This window comes from Cladophialophora carrionii (assembly GCF_000365165.1).
Source record: "Cladophialophora carrionii CBS 160.54 unplaced genomic scaffold supercont1.1, whole genome shotgun sequence".
NCBI lineage: Eukaryota > Fungi > Ascomycota > Eurotiomycetes > Chaetothyriales > Herpotrichiellaceae > Cladophialophora > Cladophialophora carrionii.
This window is the reverse complement of record NW_008481816.1, coordinates 2,776,880-2,794,793: the sequence shown is the minus strand read 5'-3', so window position 1 is coordinate 2,794,793 and position 17,914 is coordinate 2,776,880. Positions and strand designations below refer to the sequence as shown.

The 17,914-nt window shown below is 54.7% G+C and overlaps 8 protein-coding genes across 8 annotated transcripts; 4 read left to right on the top strand and 4 right to left on the bottom strand.

The window, feature by feature from the left end:
• Window positions 1–22: 22 nt before the first annotated feature.
• Window positions 23–1,169, top strand: G647_00987 (uncharacterized protein; the record flags this gene model as incomplete). Its single annotated transcript, XM_008724389.1, has 2 exons — window positions 23–752; window positions 805–1,169. 2 exons carry the CDS (start codon window positions 23–25, stop codon window positions 1,167–1,169), a joined length of 1,095 nt encoding a protein of 364 aa, XP_008722611.1.
• A 111-nt stretch (window positions 1,170–1,280) lies between these two features.
• On the bottom strand, window positions 1,281–1,804 carry G647_00986 (uncharacterized protein; the record flags this gene model as incomplete). Its single annotated transcript, XM_008724388.1, has 3 exons — window positions 1,281–1,427; window positions 1,516–1,703; window positions 1,759–1,804. The coding sequence occupies 3 exons, from the start codon at window positions 1,802–1,804 to the stop codon at window positions 1,281–1,283; spliced, it is 381 nt and encodes a 126-aa protein (XP_008722610.1).
• A 2,059-nt stretch (window positions 1,805–3,863) lies between these two features.
• On the top strand, window positions 3,864–5,047 carry G647_00985 (uncharacterized protein; the record flags this gene model as incomplete). Its single annotated transcript, XM_008724387.1, has 3 exons — window positions 3,864–4,052; window positions 4,142–4,263; window positions 4,318–5,047. 3 exons carry the CDS (start codon window positions 3,864–3,866, stop codon window positions 5,045–5,047), a joined length of 1,041 nt encoding a protein of 346 aa, XP_008722609.1.
• A 424-nt stretch (window positions 5,048–5,471) lies between these two features.
• Window positions 5,472–6,933, bottom strand: G647_00984 (uncharacterized protein; the record flags this gene model as incomplete). Its single annotated transcript, XM_008724386.1, has 4 exons — window positions 5,472–6,136; window positions 6,211–6,517; window positions 6,642–6,722; window positions 6,886–6,933. The coding sequence occupies 4 exons, from the start codon at window positions 6,931–6,933 to the stop codon at window positions 5,472–5,474; spliced, it is 1,101 nt and encodes a 366-aa protein (XP_008722608.1).
• Window positions 6,934–8,007: 1,074 nt separating this feature from the next.
• Window positions 8,008–9,451, bottom strand: G647_00983 (uncharacterized protein; the record flags this gene model as incomplete). Its single annotated transcript, XM_008724385.1, has 2 exons — window positions 8,008–8,336; window positions 8,407–9,451. 2 exons carry the CDS (start codon window positions 9,449–9,451, stop codon window positions 8,008–8,010), a joined length of 1,374 nt encoding a protein of 457 aa, XP_008722607.1.
• A 1,619-nt stretch (window positions 9,452–11,070) lies between these two features.
• On the top strand, window positions 11,071–12,411 carry G647_00982 (uncharacterized protein; the record flags this gene model as incomplete). Its single annotated transcript, XM_008724384.1, has 5 exons — window positions 11,071–11,193; window positions 11,246–11,280; window positions 11,332–11,405; window positions 11,459–11,677; window positions 11,729–12,411. 5 exons carry the CDS (start codon window positions 11,071–11,073, stop codon window positions 12,409–12,411), a joined length of 1,134 nt encoding a protein of 377 aa, XP_008722606.1.
• Window positions 12,412–15,538: 3,127 nt separating this feature from the next.
• On the top strand, window positions 15,539–16,937 carry G647_00981 (uncharacterized protein; the record flags this gene model as incomplete). The annotated part of the gene is made up of 2 exons (XM_008724383.1): window positions 15,539–15,803; window positions 15,859–16,937. The coding sequence occupies 2 exons, from the start codon at window positions 15,539–15,541 to the stop codon at window positions 16,935–16,937; spliced, it is 1,344 nt and encodes a 447-aa protein (XP_008722605.1).
• Window positions 16,938–17,108: 171 nt separating this feature from the next.
• On the bottom strand, window positions 17,109–17,564 carry G647_00980 (uncharacterized protein; the record flags this gene model as incomplete). Its single annotated transcript, XM_008724382.1, has 1 exon — window positions 17,109–17,564. The coding sequence occupies one exon, from the start codon at window positions 17,562–17,564 to the stop codon at window positions 17,109–17,111; it is 456 nt and encodes a 151-aa protein (XP_008722604.1).
• Window positions 17,565–17,914: the final 350 nt, after the last annotated feature.

The window sequence follows — 17,914 nt, the reverse complement described above, 5'->3', positions numbered from 1 at the left end:
CAAACTGAAGAAGCTGTCCAAAATGAAAGCTATCCAAGTAACGAAATATGTCTCCGGACCTCAGGACCTCTTCGTCACTACCCTGCCCACTCCCGCGCCCCATCCCACGAAATATCTGATCAAGATCCGCGCCTGCGGCACGAATTTCTTTGACCTCCTCCAGATCCAGGGCAAATACCAGCACCAGCCACCCCTACCATGGATCGCCGGCATGGAGTTTGCCGGTGTGGTGGTCGCAACACCTACCACCCGGGAAGGGTCCAAGAGCGCTGTCGCGAGTAGCCTCGACGGCACAGTGAGCACACAGACAAACCATCAGTTTAAAGTGGGCGACCGAGTATTTGGCGCCACGCACGGAGCATATGCTTCTCATATACTGGCAGACGAAGGAGTTTTATTTCCCGTGCCCCAGGGCTGGAGCTTTGCGGATGCTGCTGGTCTCTATGTGACAACTCCAACCGCTTACGGTGCCTTGGTCACGCGAGCAAAGACTCAGCCGGGCGAGTGGGTGCTTGTCCACGCAGGCGCTGGCGGTGTCGGTCTGTCGGCGGTTCAGGTCGCAAAGGCTCTGGGAGCCACTGTTGTTGCCACAGCCGGTTCGGAGCGAAAGAGACAGGTCTGTTTAGACTACGGGGCGGACTACGTTGTGGACTATCGGGACAAGAATTGGCCGCAAAGAGTCATCGGGCTCTGCGAACAGCATAGGACAGGAAACGGCAAGCAGGGCGTCGATGTCGTCTATGATCCCGTTGGTGAGTACTACTGCCATTGTGAATGTTGCGGCAATGCTAACAAGGTCTGGAGGTATGATTGATCCATCGATGAAATGTATTGCATGGAATGGTCGACTGCTAGTTATCGGCTTCGCAGGCGGCACCATTGAAAAGGTCGCCCTGAACAGAGTTCTCCTGAAAAATATCAGCCTCGTTGGGTTGCACTGGGGGATGTATGCCACGAAAGAGAAGGAGACGGTTCCACAAGTGTGGAAAGGCATATTTGACTTGATCAATTCAGGCAAATTGAAGGGCATCACGTATACAGACAAGCATTACAAAGGACTGGAACAGGTTCCGGCAGCCCTGATCGCTCTGGGTGCTCGAGATACATGGGGAAAGGTGGTTGTGGAGCTGGGGGAGAATGAGGGCGAAGAAGGTAGGAGTAAGTTGTAATTGCAGCTGTCGTCGGTATGAAATCTCGGGTTCTCCGCCAGGATGGAATGCCACAACATGCAAGATTACTCCTATTGAGTTGCTTCAAAAATGCTGGGTGACGTTCGCCAATCACTGAAGTGCGATTGCTTCGATTTCGACGTCAACGCCCTTGGGCAGTTCTCGCACTGCGACACACGTTCTCGCCGGCTTATGAGTAAAGTACTGTTCGTAAACGCTGTTCATCTCGGCAAAGTGCTTCATGTCCGACAGGAAGACCTGGTCCTCTGGTTAGCTTATCGCAAGGCGTCAAAGGCAGGATGATTTGTGGAGCCGGAGAAGATAAAGCCCAGCCAGCAAGACTCACTCCAGCTTTGACAACTTTGCCTATGCCACTTCCTGCCTCCTCCAATATCGCTTTGATGTTCTCGCAGCACTGCTTCGTCTTGTCTGCGATAGAGCCTTCAACCAGTTTTCCGTTGGTGTCGGCCGGGATTTGCCCCGCAACCCAGACTTGACCAGCAGCTTTGATTGCCTGACTGTATGGACCAGCAGCTGCGTGACAACAGTCAGATATGCCTTCTATCACGGAAGCCTAGGCAATCCTTACGCGGGCAGGCGTTTTTCGTAAAAACCTGAGTCATCTCGGAGGACATCTTGACGCGGCAGGAGTGGAATTGGCGTGGTTGTATCCGTGAAACCGCTAAAGGAAGGGGTTTAGTATATGACGACGGAACCTTCAGACGAAGTAATTTGTGTGGGAAAGACGTGGACATGAGAAACTGATGAGAAGCCTGAACTTGATGAACTTGGCACCCAACGAGTATTGTGAAGTCAGCAGAATTTGAGCTGTCGGAGACATTTGATACCCCGCACCACGTCGGATTTTCCCGTCTGACAGAGCTGAATCTTGACTTTCAGTCGCGTGATTCTTGCCAATTATGGCCAAAGACGTCTGTCAGACGTGGGATATGAAGTCGCCATCGATCAAGAGCAGCTCATTCTTCTTCCATTCACGCCCTATGATCTGGCAAAGGGCGGAACGGTGGTAATTACGTGTTGCTCACCATCTCGTTGCCGAGCTCTTCCCTTCCAAAAATGGTTGTGGCTTGACCTCAAGTACTGAATACCTTGTTTCATCGTCAACTTCAGCCGGGTTCCTTCATGCAAGGTACAGAACGCGTACGGAGCCCTGGACTAATCATCAAGCCCGCCTGAGTGCCGCCTCACACCCCGGTTATGAACTCCGGACTTTCGCGCACGTACCATTCCCGCCCCTTCATTTGCTCGTTGATCCACGAGTTGAGATCAGTGGCTGCTGAAACACATGCGTCCAAGCGAGCAGCCAGATACGGTCATGGCTTGTAGGCTGTAGCTCGTGCTACTGCGAGGAAGATATTGACCTGCCGGAAACGGAACAGCTCAGATCATTTCCATGTTCGCCGTGCCACGATAGCCACTGAGAGCAGGGACTCGTACGTGTATGAGGGTTCGTCCGATCCTTTCTTTTTGTCAACACTCATTCGAGCGGTATCCACAAGTTGCCCAGTTCACGGTACTCTCGCTCTGCGGCACTTGGGGGCGGAGTCAACGGCCTCGGACCAGTGGCTAGGCGCCACTGAGCTTGTTGGCTTGGTACGTGGTTGGGGAACAACTTCGAGCACATGCAACCGCAGCTTGACCCTCCCACCGCCAGACACAGTCCCCTACCACGGATCGACCATTTACCATACCTCCTCTCCGTTTCCTGTCCAAGCTTTGTCGGTCACTGAAGCAACCTGAGCTCGTTGAATCTTGGTTGCTCAACTGACGTCGCTGGGGCATTAACCATATCAGGCGCACAGCTTCAAGACCCACAGCTCTGCGTCAGATCGGAACCCCGTGTTACTCAGCGATCGGAAACTAATACAGGATCGATCAAGGGAAGACAAGTCTTACATATCGCGTCGTACAAACTGTTACTCGGAGTATGGGGCAGCCTGCCAGTCACAATGTCCAAGCAGGCAGCGCCTTGGATAATATTGACGACCGAGAAACCTGGACTCGACGCTCAAAGCAGAAATGCTATCAACGAATGGTGTGGTATGGTCGGCAAACATTCGAACCGCCGCCAACACAAAGATAACTTACGATTCCCCTCCCGGGCTGTCAACTGGAAGAACCAACAACGACCGAACAATGATCCTCTTAAAGTCGCAAATCTGTTAAATGACGTTGAGGGCCAAACACCGCACAGCGCCAGACCACGCCATGCTCAACACACCAAGCCCAGCGATGGCACTACATCAGAGGAGTCAGTTATAGGATCTCTCACTAGACCTGCTACGGGATCGAGACACCGTAGTCAGAAGAAGAAAGGTGAGTCGGTGGTCGAGCGTTCGACAGGATCCCATCGCAGCACACAGCGTTGACGACCTGCAGGGTCGTTTTCTACCGAGACTAAACAATGCAAGGACGAACTGGAAGAGAGAAGTCACCGGGAAACATCCATATTCTGCAAGGATGGTTCGATGGGCATCAGGGTAGACCCATTCGATTGTATCCCTGGTACGACAGCCGATGCGAGGCAAGGAGAAATAGTGGATTATTGTAAGTTGGCTGTAGGAAATGCGCAGTCGGCGAGTCACGCTAATATTGAGCACAGACAAGCAGATCCTTGACCCAGGCGTGGTGGCAACATTTTTTGTCTTCGACATGCGAAGTACATATGGCAGAATGCCGCTCGAGTGCTTGATGGACGAAGACTTCCGTCCGCTTGGCCTCGCTTCCATTGCCGGTACAATGAGCTCCGTGAAACACGCGGCCGTGAACCGAGAATATATCCTCGCGCAATTGGGAAATGGTATGCGCCTACTTAGACAGCGGCTAAGTCGACCGGGCGGCGCCGATGCAGACATTGTCCTCGTGAGCATTATGTTCCTAGCCGCATCAGCAGTGAGCATACCCTTCATATAAGACTGAGGTATGCGGGCACTGATTTTGGGCCTGTTTAGTACGTAACTGGCGACTTGGAAGGCTTCAAGCTCCACAAGAACAGACTCAAACAAATGGTCGCAGCACGTGGCGGTTTAGATAATCTGGGCTACGGTGGCGGTACTAAGACTGTCCTGCTCCAGTGAGTACTCAAAGAACATTTGAACCGCGCAGCGGTAGCTACTGACCGTTTCAGATGGGATGCCTCGTGGAAGCTGTCAACGGGTGGCGGCTTATGGGTCGACAACCGACCTCGAAAGAAGCCTATTTATCCTCCATTACCTCTTGGCGAGCGGACCTTTGCGCTTGTCGAACGATTGCCTCCTGGGTTTCGAGAACTCTGCGCAAAAGGTCTCATTTGCGTCGAACTCTTGGACATACTTGCGAGAATGACGACAGCTATGTCTTACAAATCTTCCAGGCACATCCCATATGACCAGAAAGTTGGCCAGTACGACGACTATCTGTCGGTCTCGAGTCTTCAGACTCTAACGACTCCGAATGAAGAAGGCAGCACCACTCCACCGACTTTGGAGGCTCTGCTAACATTGGGTCTGATCTTGTTCTCCTCTACAGCGTTCAATGAGATGCGAGCAATACCGGTGATCTTCCGAGGACCAAAGGATGCGTTGTACGAGCACCTCCTACGTTTGGACCCAGACGCCCACGAGGGAGGTGACGATGCACAGAACCAGTGTTATCAGTGGCTGTGGGCTGTTACACTGGATGCATGGAGAGATGCATCTCGAGAGCTTATGCCCCAAGGTCGTTACCTACAAATTCAGTTCCACAAGAGATACGCTTCAAATTGGGAGACTTCGCAAGACCTGGTGCACATGCTGAAGCGATTTTTCTGGACAGAAGACCTCGTACAGTTTCAAAAAGCAAGCTTTGAGTCCTTCATAGCTAAGCGGGAAGAACGTTAGCGAGCGGCTGATCCGCAAGACCAGCCACGGTGGACCTGTCCTGAAGATGAAGCCATCAGTCCTGGTCTGGTCAGCCTGACAAATGTTGCGAGATTCAAATCACCAAACATGACAGGTGACAGATACTCGTCTTCAAGGGAATGTGGCTCTCGAGTCTTGACCTTTCTTCTGACGAAAATTGATACTAGATCGACAACTAAATTGTCATACGATATGCGGCCACATGGACTGCCGCCGGCGGGCGATTGTCTCCAGATGATGAGTCGTCATAGAAGAGCGGGAGCGTTTCATGCAGTATCAATGGTCGACACAATACCCCAGTTTCAGAGTTGCAGGTGTCGGCTCTTGAACTTGGCAAGCCTATGTTAAGCTAAATGGCCAGATTTTGGCCGTGGTGAGGATCTCCGACACTTTCTGGCGATATTTACACTTTGTCGGCAATAACTTGACCGGTCTTCCCGCCGCCTGGCTTGAACACAATCTTATGGACTTTTCTGGCCTCAAAGTCCTTGTAAGCTTGCGGCGCGTCCTCCAGGGACATGGTCTTCCCGCACAAGAAGGCCACCTTCTTCTGCTCCTTGACCAGCACTTCGAGCGCATCTTCAAAGATGCTCCGCACAGGACACCTTCCAAAGGCCATGGTGATGTTCTTGCCATAGCACAACAGCCCATTGAGGGGCAGCATTTCCGTATGCACACCGATGGAGGAGATCTGGCCCCACGGACGAATCATGTCGAAACCCAGCATGAAGGCATCGGCATGTCCGACCACCTCGAGCACGACGTCAGCGCCACGTCCACCGGAAGCGGCCTTGATCTTCTCGACGGGGTTGTCATTCAGATTGATAGGGATGGCACCAATCTTCTCCGCTTCGGCGAGACGTTCCGGGACAGAATCGATGGCGTAGACGGTCTTTACCATGGTCAGAGCGCAGGTGATGGCGCAGATGCCGACCGGACCACACCCGATGACAACGGTGGTGAATTCGTCTCGATCCCGTTGTGGAAGGTTCTTCAGGAAGCGGCTTGCGGCGAAGTAGCCCGTCGGGAAGATGTCTGCCATGAGAACGAGCATTTCCTCCGGAATCCCTGTTCGACAATGGTGAGTTCTCTTCGCAACGAAGCTCAATCTGCAGCACCAATCAAGCGGATGGATATCTTACCAGTGGGAGTCTTCACAAGCGTGGTATTCGCCAACGGGACCCTGACATATTCGGCTTGTCCACCATCAACGGTGTTTGCCGGCACAGAATTGCCGAACAATTCACCCTTGGCACATCGGCTGGCCTGGCCTCTGACGCAGTAATAACACTCCTGGCAGGCCGTGTAAAATGGCACGACGACCTTGTCGCCAATCTCAAAGTTGGTGACGGCGTCGCCTTTCTCCTCGATTGTGCCGACAAACTCGTGTCCGCAGACGAAGTTTGGCGGGCATTTCAGGTGGCCACGATAGAAGTGCAAATCGGAGCCCTGCAATCAACGAGGTTAGTGTTGCACACAGTAGGCTTGCGTATAGACTGCTGGAAAATGGGGATGATGCCCCGAAGAATGCCAGCGTGAAGGAGAAGGACATTGAGTGTAGCAGCGAACTTACACAAAGTGCCGTGGACGTGACTTTCAAGACAGCATCTGTGGGCTTCTGGAGTTTCGGGTATGGTCTGTCTTCGACGGCTACCTGTGTAGAGTAGAGTGTCAGACAGATGCCAACAATCAGCCTCATCCATTCCTCTCCTTGCACCTGCAGTGACTATCGCATCGGCACTCAAGTGCTGCGACCCGGCGAGAACGCCCAACCAAGGATATGACACGACACGGGAGCTTCATCGGAGCACACTCACCTCAAAATCACCTTTGAGCACCACAGCGCGCATAGTTGCAGGAGGCATTTTGGGCGATGAGTCCTGAGCTTAGGTCCCTTGAAGAGTGTCTCGCTCGTCCAATAGGTCCTCACTCGTAGCTCGGTCGTGGGTTTCAACCGTGCTGGTGGCGAGACGGACACTGATCCCGATGATATTGATATTGATACCGATATCGCACCACAGAATAATACTCCAGGTGTCAAGACCCGAGACAGATGACCTCACGTATACTATACCTTGTGTATATATGTGTGGACGCAGGTATGTATGTATGTAATGTTGCGTATATTGGCGTGATGTTGCGTCGCTCCCCACAAGGTCAGTCACGCGTGGCCTACTGGTAGGAATCTTCGTCACAAGGACGGCCGTGCAGTTTTTCTACTCCTCTACCTATTATGTACTTGATCCTTTGCCCTTTTCTCCCACCGGAATCAAAATCGCTCGGGGGCGAGCGAGCGGGGTTGTCCATGAAGCCATGGGGGGGTCCCGCTGGTGTGGAGTGTGTGCAGTCTCGCAGTCTCGCAGTCAGTGAGTGAGTGGGCGTGTGTGCCTGTGTGAATCAGTCAATGGTCGTACCCGTAGGCATCCCTGCTTTACTTTTCCCCTCTTCCTCCTCGGTGGCGTAATAGGGCGAAGGGCTTCTTGACAGCCGAGGCGCGCGCGGGAACATGCGGGGTGAGAGACACCAGACACGAGGCGAGGGCGAGGGCGAGGGCGAGGCTGAGGGCATAATGCCCCCGCCCCCTTTTCTCCAAGGCCAGCGAGCAGGCGAGATCGGCCGGCCGATTGGTACTGGGTACGCCGAACTACTCCGTGCACTACTGTACTATGTCCAGAGCCTGTGCTGCGCCGCATGGTGGTGGGAGGGTGCTTCTGCCGGCGGAGAACAAAGGAAAGGAACCGAGTGACAAGATTGACTATGAGAGACTACGTCCTTAGTCCTCGGCGTCTACTCCGTCCTGTTGTCCGTTATGTATGTGCGTGGAAATCGAAATCCGAGTTGGGACTTGGTTCATTCCTCAATTTTCATGCTTCTTGCATCATTCTGTACAAGCCAGCCACATAACTATTCATACGTAGTGTACGTGACATGGGACTAGCTTAAAATCGAGCCTGCACTTTGCTCTCGACATCCTGGACAGCCCAATCCGAGAACTGTTTCTGCGACACCGTCCTCCGAACCTGCTCGGTGGTAAATCCCTTGGCCTCTGTGGCCGGGTTGTAGCCTAGGCCGTTGACCTTGGCCACCTGTTCGTCGGACACAGGGGTCGCGGCCTTGCCGTCGGCGCGCTTGTACACGGTGACGACGACGGCGCCACCCAGGCCGAGGTTGTGCTGCAGGCAGTATTTGGTGTCTTTTACCAGGCGGTTGTTTGCCCAGCCTCGGAGGTGCCATGTCAATTCGGCGCATTGGGCAAGCCCAGTCGCTCCTGATCGATTTTGTTAGCTTGCAAGATGTCTGAACAGGAGAGGAGTGTCAGGGTGCACAGGAAGACGTACCGAGAGGGTGGCCCTTGGAAATGAGACCTCCCGAAGGGTTGATCACGTATTTCCCACCGTATGTGATGTCGCCGTTGCGGACCAATTCGTGGGCTTTGCCCTTGGGACACAGACCCATCGCGTCGATGACGCACATCTCATTCGCGCTGAAGCAGTCGTGGACCTCGACGACACTGACATCATTGGGCGTGATGCCCGCCTCGTCCATGGCGCGCTTAGCTGCATAGACGGACATTTGGTAGCCGACCAAATCCATGGCCGAGCGGCTGAACAGGTCTGGTGAGTCGGTGGCGAGTTGCTGGCCTGCGATTAAAATGGCTTGCGACTTGAGGTGGGGTCTCTTGTCGAGGAATTCCTGCGAGACCACGACCACGGCGGCACCGCCATCGGATGTGGGACAGCATTGCAGTTTCGTCAAGGGAGGATGGATCATGGGTGACTTCATGATCTGCTCTAGGGTATATTCATCCTTGAACTGCGAGTAGGGGTTCCTCTTGCTGTGTTCGTGGTTGACTCGTGCAATCTCTGCGAAATCCTCCGGCTTCGCGCCGTATTTCTCCATGTATTCACGGCCCGCGTTGCCGAACAGCTGAGCCGCTCCGGGGGCGTTGGTGATTCCTCGAGTGGCTTTCATCATGGCATTGGTGGTGGACGTGGGGTTCTCGCGATCGTTGAAGTATGCTTGTAGACTGCCGGGGGACATTTTCTCAAACCCCACGACCAACACGCAGTCGGCCGCGCCGTAGGCAATAGCTTGTCTGGCCATGTTCAGGCCCGTTGACCCTGTCGAGCAGTTGTTGTTCACGTTGTATATGGGGATCTGGGTCATGCCGAACTGGTAGAAGACGCGCTGGCCGCAGGTCGAGTCGCCGTAGCAGTAGCACGCCACGCCCTGGTCGACGTCGTCGTAGGTGATCTGGGCGTCGAGCATGGCCTTGATGCCGGCCTCGAAACCGAGTTCATGGTAGTCGACTTTACCGCGGGGCTTGATGAACTTGGTCATGCCCACGCCGAGGACGTATGCTGGGGCTGGTTTGCGAGGCATGGTGGCGGGTGTATCTGGGGTAAACTGGGGAGCAGATAGAGGGACTGAGACACGGAGGGAGTGGCGAACTGGCGATATCAAGTCGTCTGGGAGAGACACAGAGACAGCTCCACGGGGACACGACGGCAGTTTATGTTTTGTAGATAGAAAATCCGGAGGAAAGATGCTCGCCGGAGAGATTGATATTGCCTCGCTTTTCGGCTCAACGTGCAGCATGGACCTCGGTCTGTCTGACCAGGCCCTAAGTAAGCTGTGGGGCGAGGGGACTGAACCTGTTCCAGGCGGTGTCCACGGCCGCCGGGGATGACAGCCACAGCCTGGCACAAGCCACACACGCCACACAAGCCATATACTCCGTTGTGGTTGTCCGTAGCCAGCATACAGGTACGTGCTTCTCTGGTTCGCCGTACACAATACTGACCAGTGGATTTCTTCACCCTCTCAGGCCTCTCGGGCCCGTCTGCCCTTTGTGTGTGGGGGTCATCACGATCAGTCACCGCCAAATTGATGATCAGAGGACATCCCCCTGTTAGTCTGACAAACAGTTATGCTCTCTTGCATTTGGAGGGGTAGAGGGTCGTGAAACAGCCATGTTCCCGGGTATGCGAATCATTGAGCAGACAATTGCTCGCCGGCCATTGGCAGCCGCTGTCGCTCAAGGCTCTCGACGTCACTCCTGCAGCATTGGCCAGTAGCAATCGTCGTTCAGCCGGAAGCGGGGTGCGCAGGCACACTATCCACAGCTCTGCCAATGAGCCTGCGGGCGACCACATTCCACGCTGCACCATCCAGTCAGTCAGTCTGATTGTCTTCTAATTATGCCCAGTTGTGGGAGTGCACATGCTGTCATTGTCGCTGAGACGGATATCTGAGTCTGGCTCTCATCCTGACTCCTGTCCGCCCTGAGCTCGCTCACTGCTCTGTGGTCCTCATTTCTCTGTCGTGGAGGTCATCTTGCTGTCGACGGGGTGTTGGCCGACGACGACAAGCTCGGGTATCGATTGGAAACCTGCTCTCCGATTCATCCTCGTTCGCTGCGAGCTCAACATTTTTGGGCAACCCCTCCAAACCACCTCTTCAGACTTCCAGGCTACATACAGCCCTCGAATTACCTCACAAAGGGACAAATAGTGCTTCAGCCGATAGCTCAACACAGGAGCTACGTCCCCTCGTCTGTCGCAGCACCCCTCCCGCCCGAACGCTTCGGTGCCGTTTTCGGGAAGTGGTCTTGTGCTCTGACAGGGATTGTGTTCTGGGACTCGCGAGAGAGAGGGAACAAAAGGGTGAACATATCAGTCTCGGTGATGGCGTGTGGAACGCAGAGGGATCTTCTCGGTCGAATAGATTGAGAGATCTATCTTGCGTTCCATCGGGTTCCGCAGCCCAGCGAGGACATGTGTGAACGACTCGGACATTGGAGGAATCAATTGTGTCTGTCAGTGTCCGCGTGAACAAGGAACTCTACAAGGGCGCCGATTTTCTGCCCGACACTTGGTCTGAAAACGACCACCATCGCTGGGGCGATGAATCATGCCAGCAAAACTTCCAGCGAAACCTCACCTTTTGATCATGATCCAACTTCCAAACTACCATCCAAATCATCACAGCCACCCTTAACGATGCCTACGCACTCAAAGCTCGATACCGGCTGGGCCTCTGCCGATACTCGAATCTACTACACGAAGAAATACCGACAAGTTCTTTCGTCAGGTCCCGCGTGTGCCCTCGCTGTTATTGCAGGAGTGAGTTGGGCGAGACCGACCTCACAAGCCGCAACGTTGACTCCAGTTCTAGGCTCCTCTCGAAAATATCAAGACCAGAATGCAATCGTGAGTGGCGGGCTCGTTCGATTCCGTGGCACAATCGCTGACTACTTTCAGACGTGATTTTGTCAATGCCTGGGATTGCACCAAGTTCACCTATCGTACTGAAGGAATCCGTGGCTTCTGGGCTGGTAGGGAACGACTCCCGGCCACGAATGTTCATCCGTGACTGACCGCTTCCCAGGCACGTTCAATCCGCTGATCTCCATCACTATGTCTCGCGCTCTCGGATTCTCCATCTATCGCAAGGCAAAATACACCTTTGACAACTGGATCGAAGCTGCCACAGGCCGCTCTCCCTTGCAACATGTCAACAAGCCAGGCACTTACCCGGACATCTATACCATGACCTGCTTTACTGGCGCCGGCATGGTCTCGGGTGCCGTCTGCGCCGTGACTCTGAGTACGTTGGTAGATCGAATTGGAAGAGAGAACGCGCTGACTTTGAAACCAGCTCCTGTCGAACTGATCAAGAACGCCACGCAAACCTCCGTCCTCATGGCCTCAGCTCAAGCCGACCACACCAACCCTACATCCACTACAGAAAGCCCGAAGAACTCCGGCCGCGTCAGTTCCTGGCAATCCATGAAACGCATCGTTGCTCGACAAGGGCCCCTCGGTCTGTGGACGGGTTTCCGTCTGCACGTGATTCGCGACACCATCGGCTCAGGCATCTACTTTGGCATCTACGAAACCACGAAGCAATCCCTGAACTCGTACTACGGCGCTGAAAAGGCGAACTCTGCCGGAGCCATTGCCGTGGCGGGCGCTCTATGCGGCATCGGCGCCTGGGTCATGACCTACCCCTTGGACACGATGAAGACGCGTGCGCAGAACAATCTCGTCGGCAATAGCTCGGCCCCCAAAGCGACACTATCGTCTGCCCTCGAGTCCGCTGCCAAGACCGCTGCCTCGTCCGCGTCCTCCGGCAGTAAGTGGAAAGGCGTGGAGATGATCATCATCCGCAGCACCCTGCAGAACATGATCCAGATGTCCTTCTTCGAGCAGGCCAAGGTGTGGATTGACAAGCTGGAGTTCTCGGACGGGAGCCGCACCTTGCCCGAGGTGGAGCGCCACTTTGGGAGGGACAGCAAGGTCAAGCACCACAGTGGTGTTGGCAGAAACGATAAGTTGTAGGGCGCTGTGGGGGTCGGTGGTGGGCGGTGATTTCCGGGGCGAACTACGGACAGAACATACCATGCAAATCATGCATATCGAGCTTTGTTGACCAGTGTGTTAGTACCTGGGTTGAATGAGCTGAGTAGGACGTGCAAAGCAATCCAATGCGATACAATGAAATCCAGGCAACTGTGTAACGTATTCCACCGACCTGCAACTGACGTCGATCTGTCGTTGAAGTCGATCTGTCGGTGAAGTGGACCTGGAGCGCGATTATAGCTATCTCATCTCGTTGTATGCGCTTACCAACCTGTCTACCCTCCTGTTGATCAACCTACTTTAACTGAAACCGACCACCGTCAACTCCAAGGCGTCGTGCACCCGAGTCACACCACCTGAAACCGAGGCTTGGTACTGGATACAGATAGTATCGCTCTGAGGACAAGCGGCCGTCATGACCTACGGTAGGTTTAATGTCATGCTTCACGTGCCAAATCGTACTTGTCTGCTTTGCACTTTGGAACGACGTCCATCGTGGGTGTCGCATCACGTTCGCGGTATGACACGGCGGGCGGAGGGGCAGCCTTTGTTCCTGACTCCGTGGCCGGCAATGGCACTGATACTGATACTGACGCTGATACTGACGCTGATACTGACGCTGATACTGACGCTGATACTGACGCTGATACTGACGCTGATACTGACGCTGATACTGACGCTGATACTGATATTGACGTGCACCCCATACACCTGAGGCCAACACCTCTATACAAAATTAGACCGGGGCTAAGACCACTATCCGTGCAGTGCGTGCATTGACCGGGGTATCTTCCTGCCCAAGACATTGCCAACGTGTATTTGCGGTGCTAAATAGGACCCAAGCACCAAGTCAGAGTCACAAGTTTAATTAGGTCAGATGGGAAACAGAACTAGAAAGCCAGCCCAACGGAGGAGGAGACACAAAAAGAAAGCAAACTCCCAGCAAACACGTGGTGCGCGCGTTGAGAAACAGTTGGTTTTTGTCCCCGGCTCCTCGGGTGACGATTCACTTCTGCAGCTCGCTGGTCCTTGTCCGGCGTCTCGCGCTGATGCTCCTCTCTCGTCTTTGAGCAGACTCGGAGGGGAAACAGCCGCCATTGATTCCAGCCCATCTGCTCGTCTCGGGCGGGTCATTCCCGTTGTCCACGTCCGCCTCACCCTCGGAAGAAGATCCTTGATGCTGGCTAGATTGATATCTCGTCCACTGACTGCCTCTTCTCCGCGTAATTACCTGTTGTGCCTTGATTGAGGAATTCAACGTGGAAGGTCTGGCTGATTTGTCGCAACGAGCCGAGGACAACGCCCTCGTGATCACACGAATGATTCATCATCGAGACAAGATCGTTGCCAGTGTCGTGCGCTTGCTCGACCTTGAACCAGCCTTGCTGTGGTGGGACCCGGCGACGGGATACCCAGCCTAGAGGCTCCAGCGACAATCCCTGCGGCCTGATCGATATTGCGATTGAAATCAAACATGGTTTCGTCGGGATCGAACTCGAAGAAATTGCCGGATGGGCGGATGTGAAGACGAGTGGAGTCCCCAGAGACCGAAATGGCTGGTCGTCTTGGTTACCGAGTGTGTGCAATCTTCTCCGGGTCTTCGCCAGCAATGATTGAGGCGAGTGCCCAGCGGAATAGTGCTGCAGAGATGCGGTGGCCGCTGCATATAAGTATCGACGCAGCAACTGTTTTCAAGGTCTTATAGAATGCGATGGCGCGGTCTTCGTATGCTTCTGCCCCGAGGATAGCTCTGGTGGAGAGGCCGGGTATCGAGGCCATGCACGTGAGCTCATCTCTCGCAAAAGCGTATGGAGGGTAACAAAACCACCGGGGATCCTGAACTAGAGCTTGTCCACATGGCCGTTCGCGGAGCTCGGATTCGCTTCCTCTCATTCCACAGGTGCCTGGCCCAATCGCTAGACGGAATCCTGATAGCTTGCCGAAAGGACAGACTCTGCAAGAAGACTGTAGGAGACTGCAAATGTCCGTTAGCGGATATTTCAGTGCCGTGGCAGTGATCTTTGCGACTTCCACGACGCTGTCTTTGGTAGCTCGTTGAAGAATTCACCAAGTCGTTCAAGCTGACATGGAGGCATGGCATTTCCGCCCCAGACTGTACGAGAAAGAAAGCGACCAGAAATGACTGATCGCAATGGAGTTACCGTGGCGCATGACCTTCGTCTCGTTGGCTCCAATCAACCTATATTCCCACCAGCAGTCCGAGAACAGAGGCCTGGCAGTATATGTGTGCAGATTGACCTGCAGAGCCTGGCATTTCGTGCGTATGCAATTTGACTGATCTCGAGCAGTCGGCGGGCAAAGAGGCATCGCCAAATGGAGGCCAGGGACGTGCAATGCATGTCTATGTCTGATCAGAGAAACATTGACAAGGCGTGCTTGATCATCTGCCAGGCTGTGGTGGCCCCTGATCGTTTGGCAGGGCAGGGCAATCGTCCGGAGTCTACCAGAGAGGAAATTCTCGGTGAAGGACGGGATTCATCGTGTCCATCGCGGTCATCGCGGTCGTCCATGCAAACCAAGGTACTCCGTACAGAGTAGTCGGACTGTCCAACAGTGTCAGCTCGTTCGGAAGCGTGTCCAGAAGTGGCGGTCTTCAGGTCGGAGTCTGTGCCAAATGAGGCTTGACTCGAGCAGTCGCTTCTTTATTACCGCCGCAGGCAGACCACGCCCACGCATCTGATGATTAATACCAGAATGGCGTCGGCCTTGATTGTCTACAGTACCTTGTCCTGCCCGACCGGCCCCCTGAATATGTTCGGAAGGACAACGAATATCCAGCCGACATGGGGCCCGCTTGGTGACACCAACCAACTGATGACGGAGACGAGGGTCGAATTCGGCCGGCATTGTCGATGACTTCAGTTCATGACGTGACAAATCGAAGCGACGCGATAGACCCGAAAAAATTTACTGGACAATAATTCACAAATGCCGGATAGACACTGGGTATAAATGGACTGAGTCCTGTTCAAGACTATGTAAAAAGTCAACACCACCAGAGTTCGACTACAAACGACTTCCAAGGCAATTGAGCATTCACTTCCTCGACATCGCAACCACTCCTCGACGTTCGCAACAACGCGCAATGCCTGACCGCTGGCCGTCCGACATCAAGGACGCCGGTCCTTTGGCCGAGCCACTGAAGTTCGAATTCAGTGGCAAGACCGCCCCAAACCGCTTTTTGAAGGCGGCCATGACGGAGCGCCTGTCGTCTTGGGACCCAGAGAACAAGGAGAAACGAGGCATCCCCTCGGAGCAGCTTATCCGGGTATATCAGAGATGGGGCGAAGGCGGGTTTGGTGTGATTCTAACAGGAAATACCATGATCGACTATGACAATTTGGAAGCACGTAAGTTGTCGAGTTGACCAGAATGTCGGGCTGCGCTGACAAAAGTGTCGTTCAGCTGGTAATCCAATTATCCCGGGCGATACCCCTTTCGAAGGACAGCGCTTCGAGGCGTTCAAAGAATTGGCCAAGCAGGCCAAAGCACATGGCAGTCTGGTCGTGGGCCAAGTCTCGCACGCCGGACGCCAGGTTGATCAGAGACTCCAGCCCGACCCGGTCTCTGCCAGTGACGTGCAACTGGAGGGCGACTTGATGGGAATGCGATTCGCCAAACCGCACGCCGCATCCCACGGGGAGATCCAAGACGTCATTGCGCGATTCACCCACGCGGCCGAGTTCCTGCACAAGGCGGGATACGATGGCATCCAGCTCCACGGCGCACATGGCTATCTGTTGGCGCAGTTCCTCTCCCAGACCACCAACAAGCGGACCGACCAGTACGGCGGCTCGCTCCAAAACCGTGCCCGGATCATCCTGGAGATCGCGCGGTCGATTCGCCAAAAGCTCCCTTCCTCGTCCGGGTTCATTCTCGGGATCAAGGTCAACTCGGTCGAGTTCCAAGAGGGCGGCTTCACGGCGGACGAAGCCAAGGACCTCTGCATCCTGCTGGAAAAGCACGAGTTCGACTTCGTCGAGCTTTCCGGCGGCACTTACCAATCGTTGGCATTCGTGCACAAGCGAGAGTCGACGAAGAAGCGGGAAGCCTTCTTCATCGAGTTTGCCGAGCAGATCGTCGGCGACCTGCGCAAAACCAAGACATACGTCACCGGTGGCTTCCTGACGCTCGACGGTATGGTCAACGCTCTGAAGACCGTGGACGGCGTCGGGCTTGCTCGGCCTGCATGCCAGGAATTCCACCTCCCCAAGGATCTGCTGGAAGGCAAGGTCTCGGGCGCCATTGAACAAAAGATCGACCGCAACAACTTTGGTCTCACCAACGTCATTGCCGGCAGCCAGATCCGACAGGTCGGCAAAGACCAGGAACCGATCGACATGTCCGTTCCCGAGAATGTCGACGCCTTCCTGAAGGATATGGGCACGTGGGGTGAGAAGATGAAGTCCGGAGGCGCCAGCGCTTACGGGTACGTCGACATTGAAAGTGCGAAGACGTCGCAGTATGGAGCACCAGCAGCGTAGACCACTGAATGTCGTGCCATGCAGCCCAGTCGACCCGCTCAGTCGCTGTTGGCAACTGCACTGTGAAGGTCGACCGGCGCGGCTGAATCAGACCATAGAATAGACGATAGAGTATGACCAACCATCCAACGCATATGACAGCCAAACTGAACATGCAACGTGACGCATACATCACACAGTGACCCTCTTTTCCCCTTCCTTGTCGTGCTTCCCAGCCTTGCCCGCCTCGTTCTCGACGACGAGAATGCTCCCCACGACCGCAATGCCCACGCATGTCACAGCCATCAAGGACACTCCACCCGTGTTGGGCCTGAACTTCCCGTCCTTCAACAAGTCAAGCACACTAAAGTACCTGACCGTGCCGTGGCCGACGCACAGACTGCCCGCCCCGACCAGCACGCCTGCGGCCAGCTTCGTCCTGCTGTCCTGGAGATGCAGCAACGTGGGCGACAGCGCGGCGAGAGCTTCGACTTTCTCCAGTGCGACACCGAGGGCGATGAAGCCGAGGCCGGTGCGCGCCCAGGCAAGGAACGTGCGTTCGGAGGCGAGGAGGTCGCGGGCTAGACTGCCGGTGTTGGGGAGGGGAGGGGCGCGGATGAAGCGGAGGAGGGACCGGAACGGCGGCATGCTGGAGAGGAGCTCTGCTAGGGACAGTTGTCACTCATCCTGTAGACGGACTCATGTCCTCTTGTCTGCGGTTTATGGACCGATACGAGTAAAGCTATCGTGCTGGAGCTTGAGAGGTACAGCGGTACAACGGTACCTTGCTTAACTTGCTCATCGCCGTAGCGTCGCGAAGGCGGCAGGATTGCCGGGCGGATGATCCTGCCACCCCTCGTGCCCCCCTCCCGCCTTCCTCTCATGCACGACACAGCGGATGAAATACATGCTCCCTACCTGGTGTACTCCGTACTCGTACTCGCTGGGTATCTCGCAAGTCACTACGCGCTACGCGCTACGAGCTATGATCGTCGGCG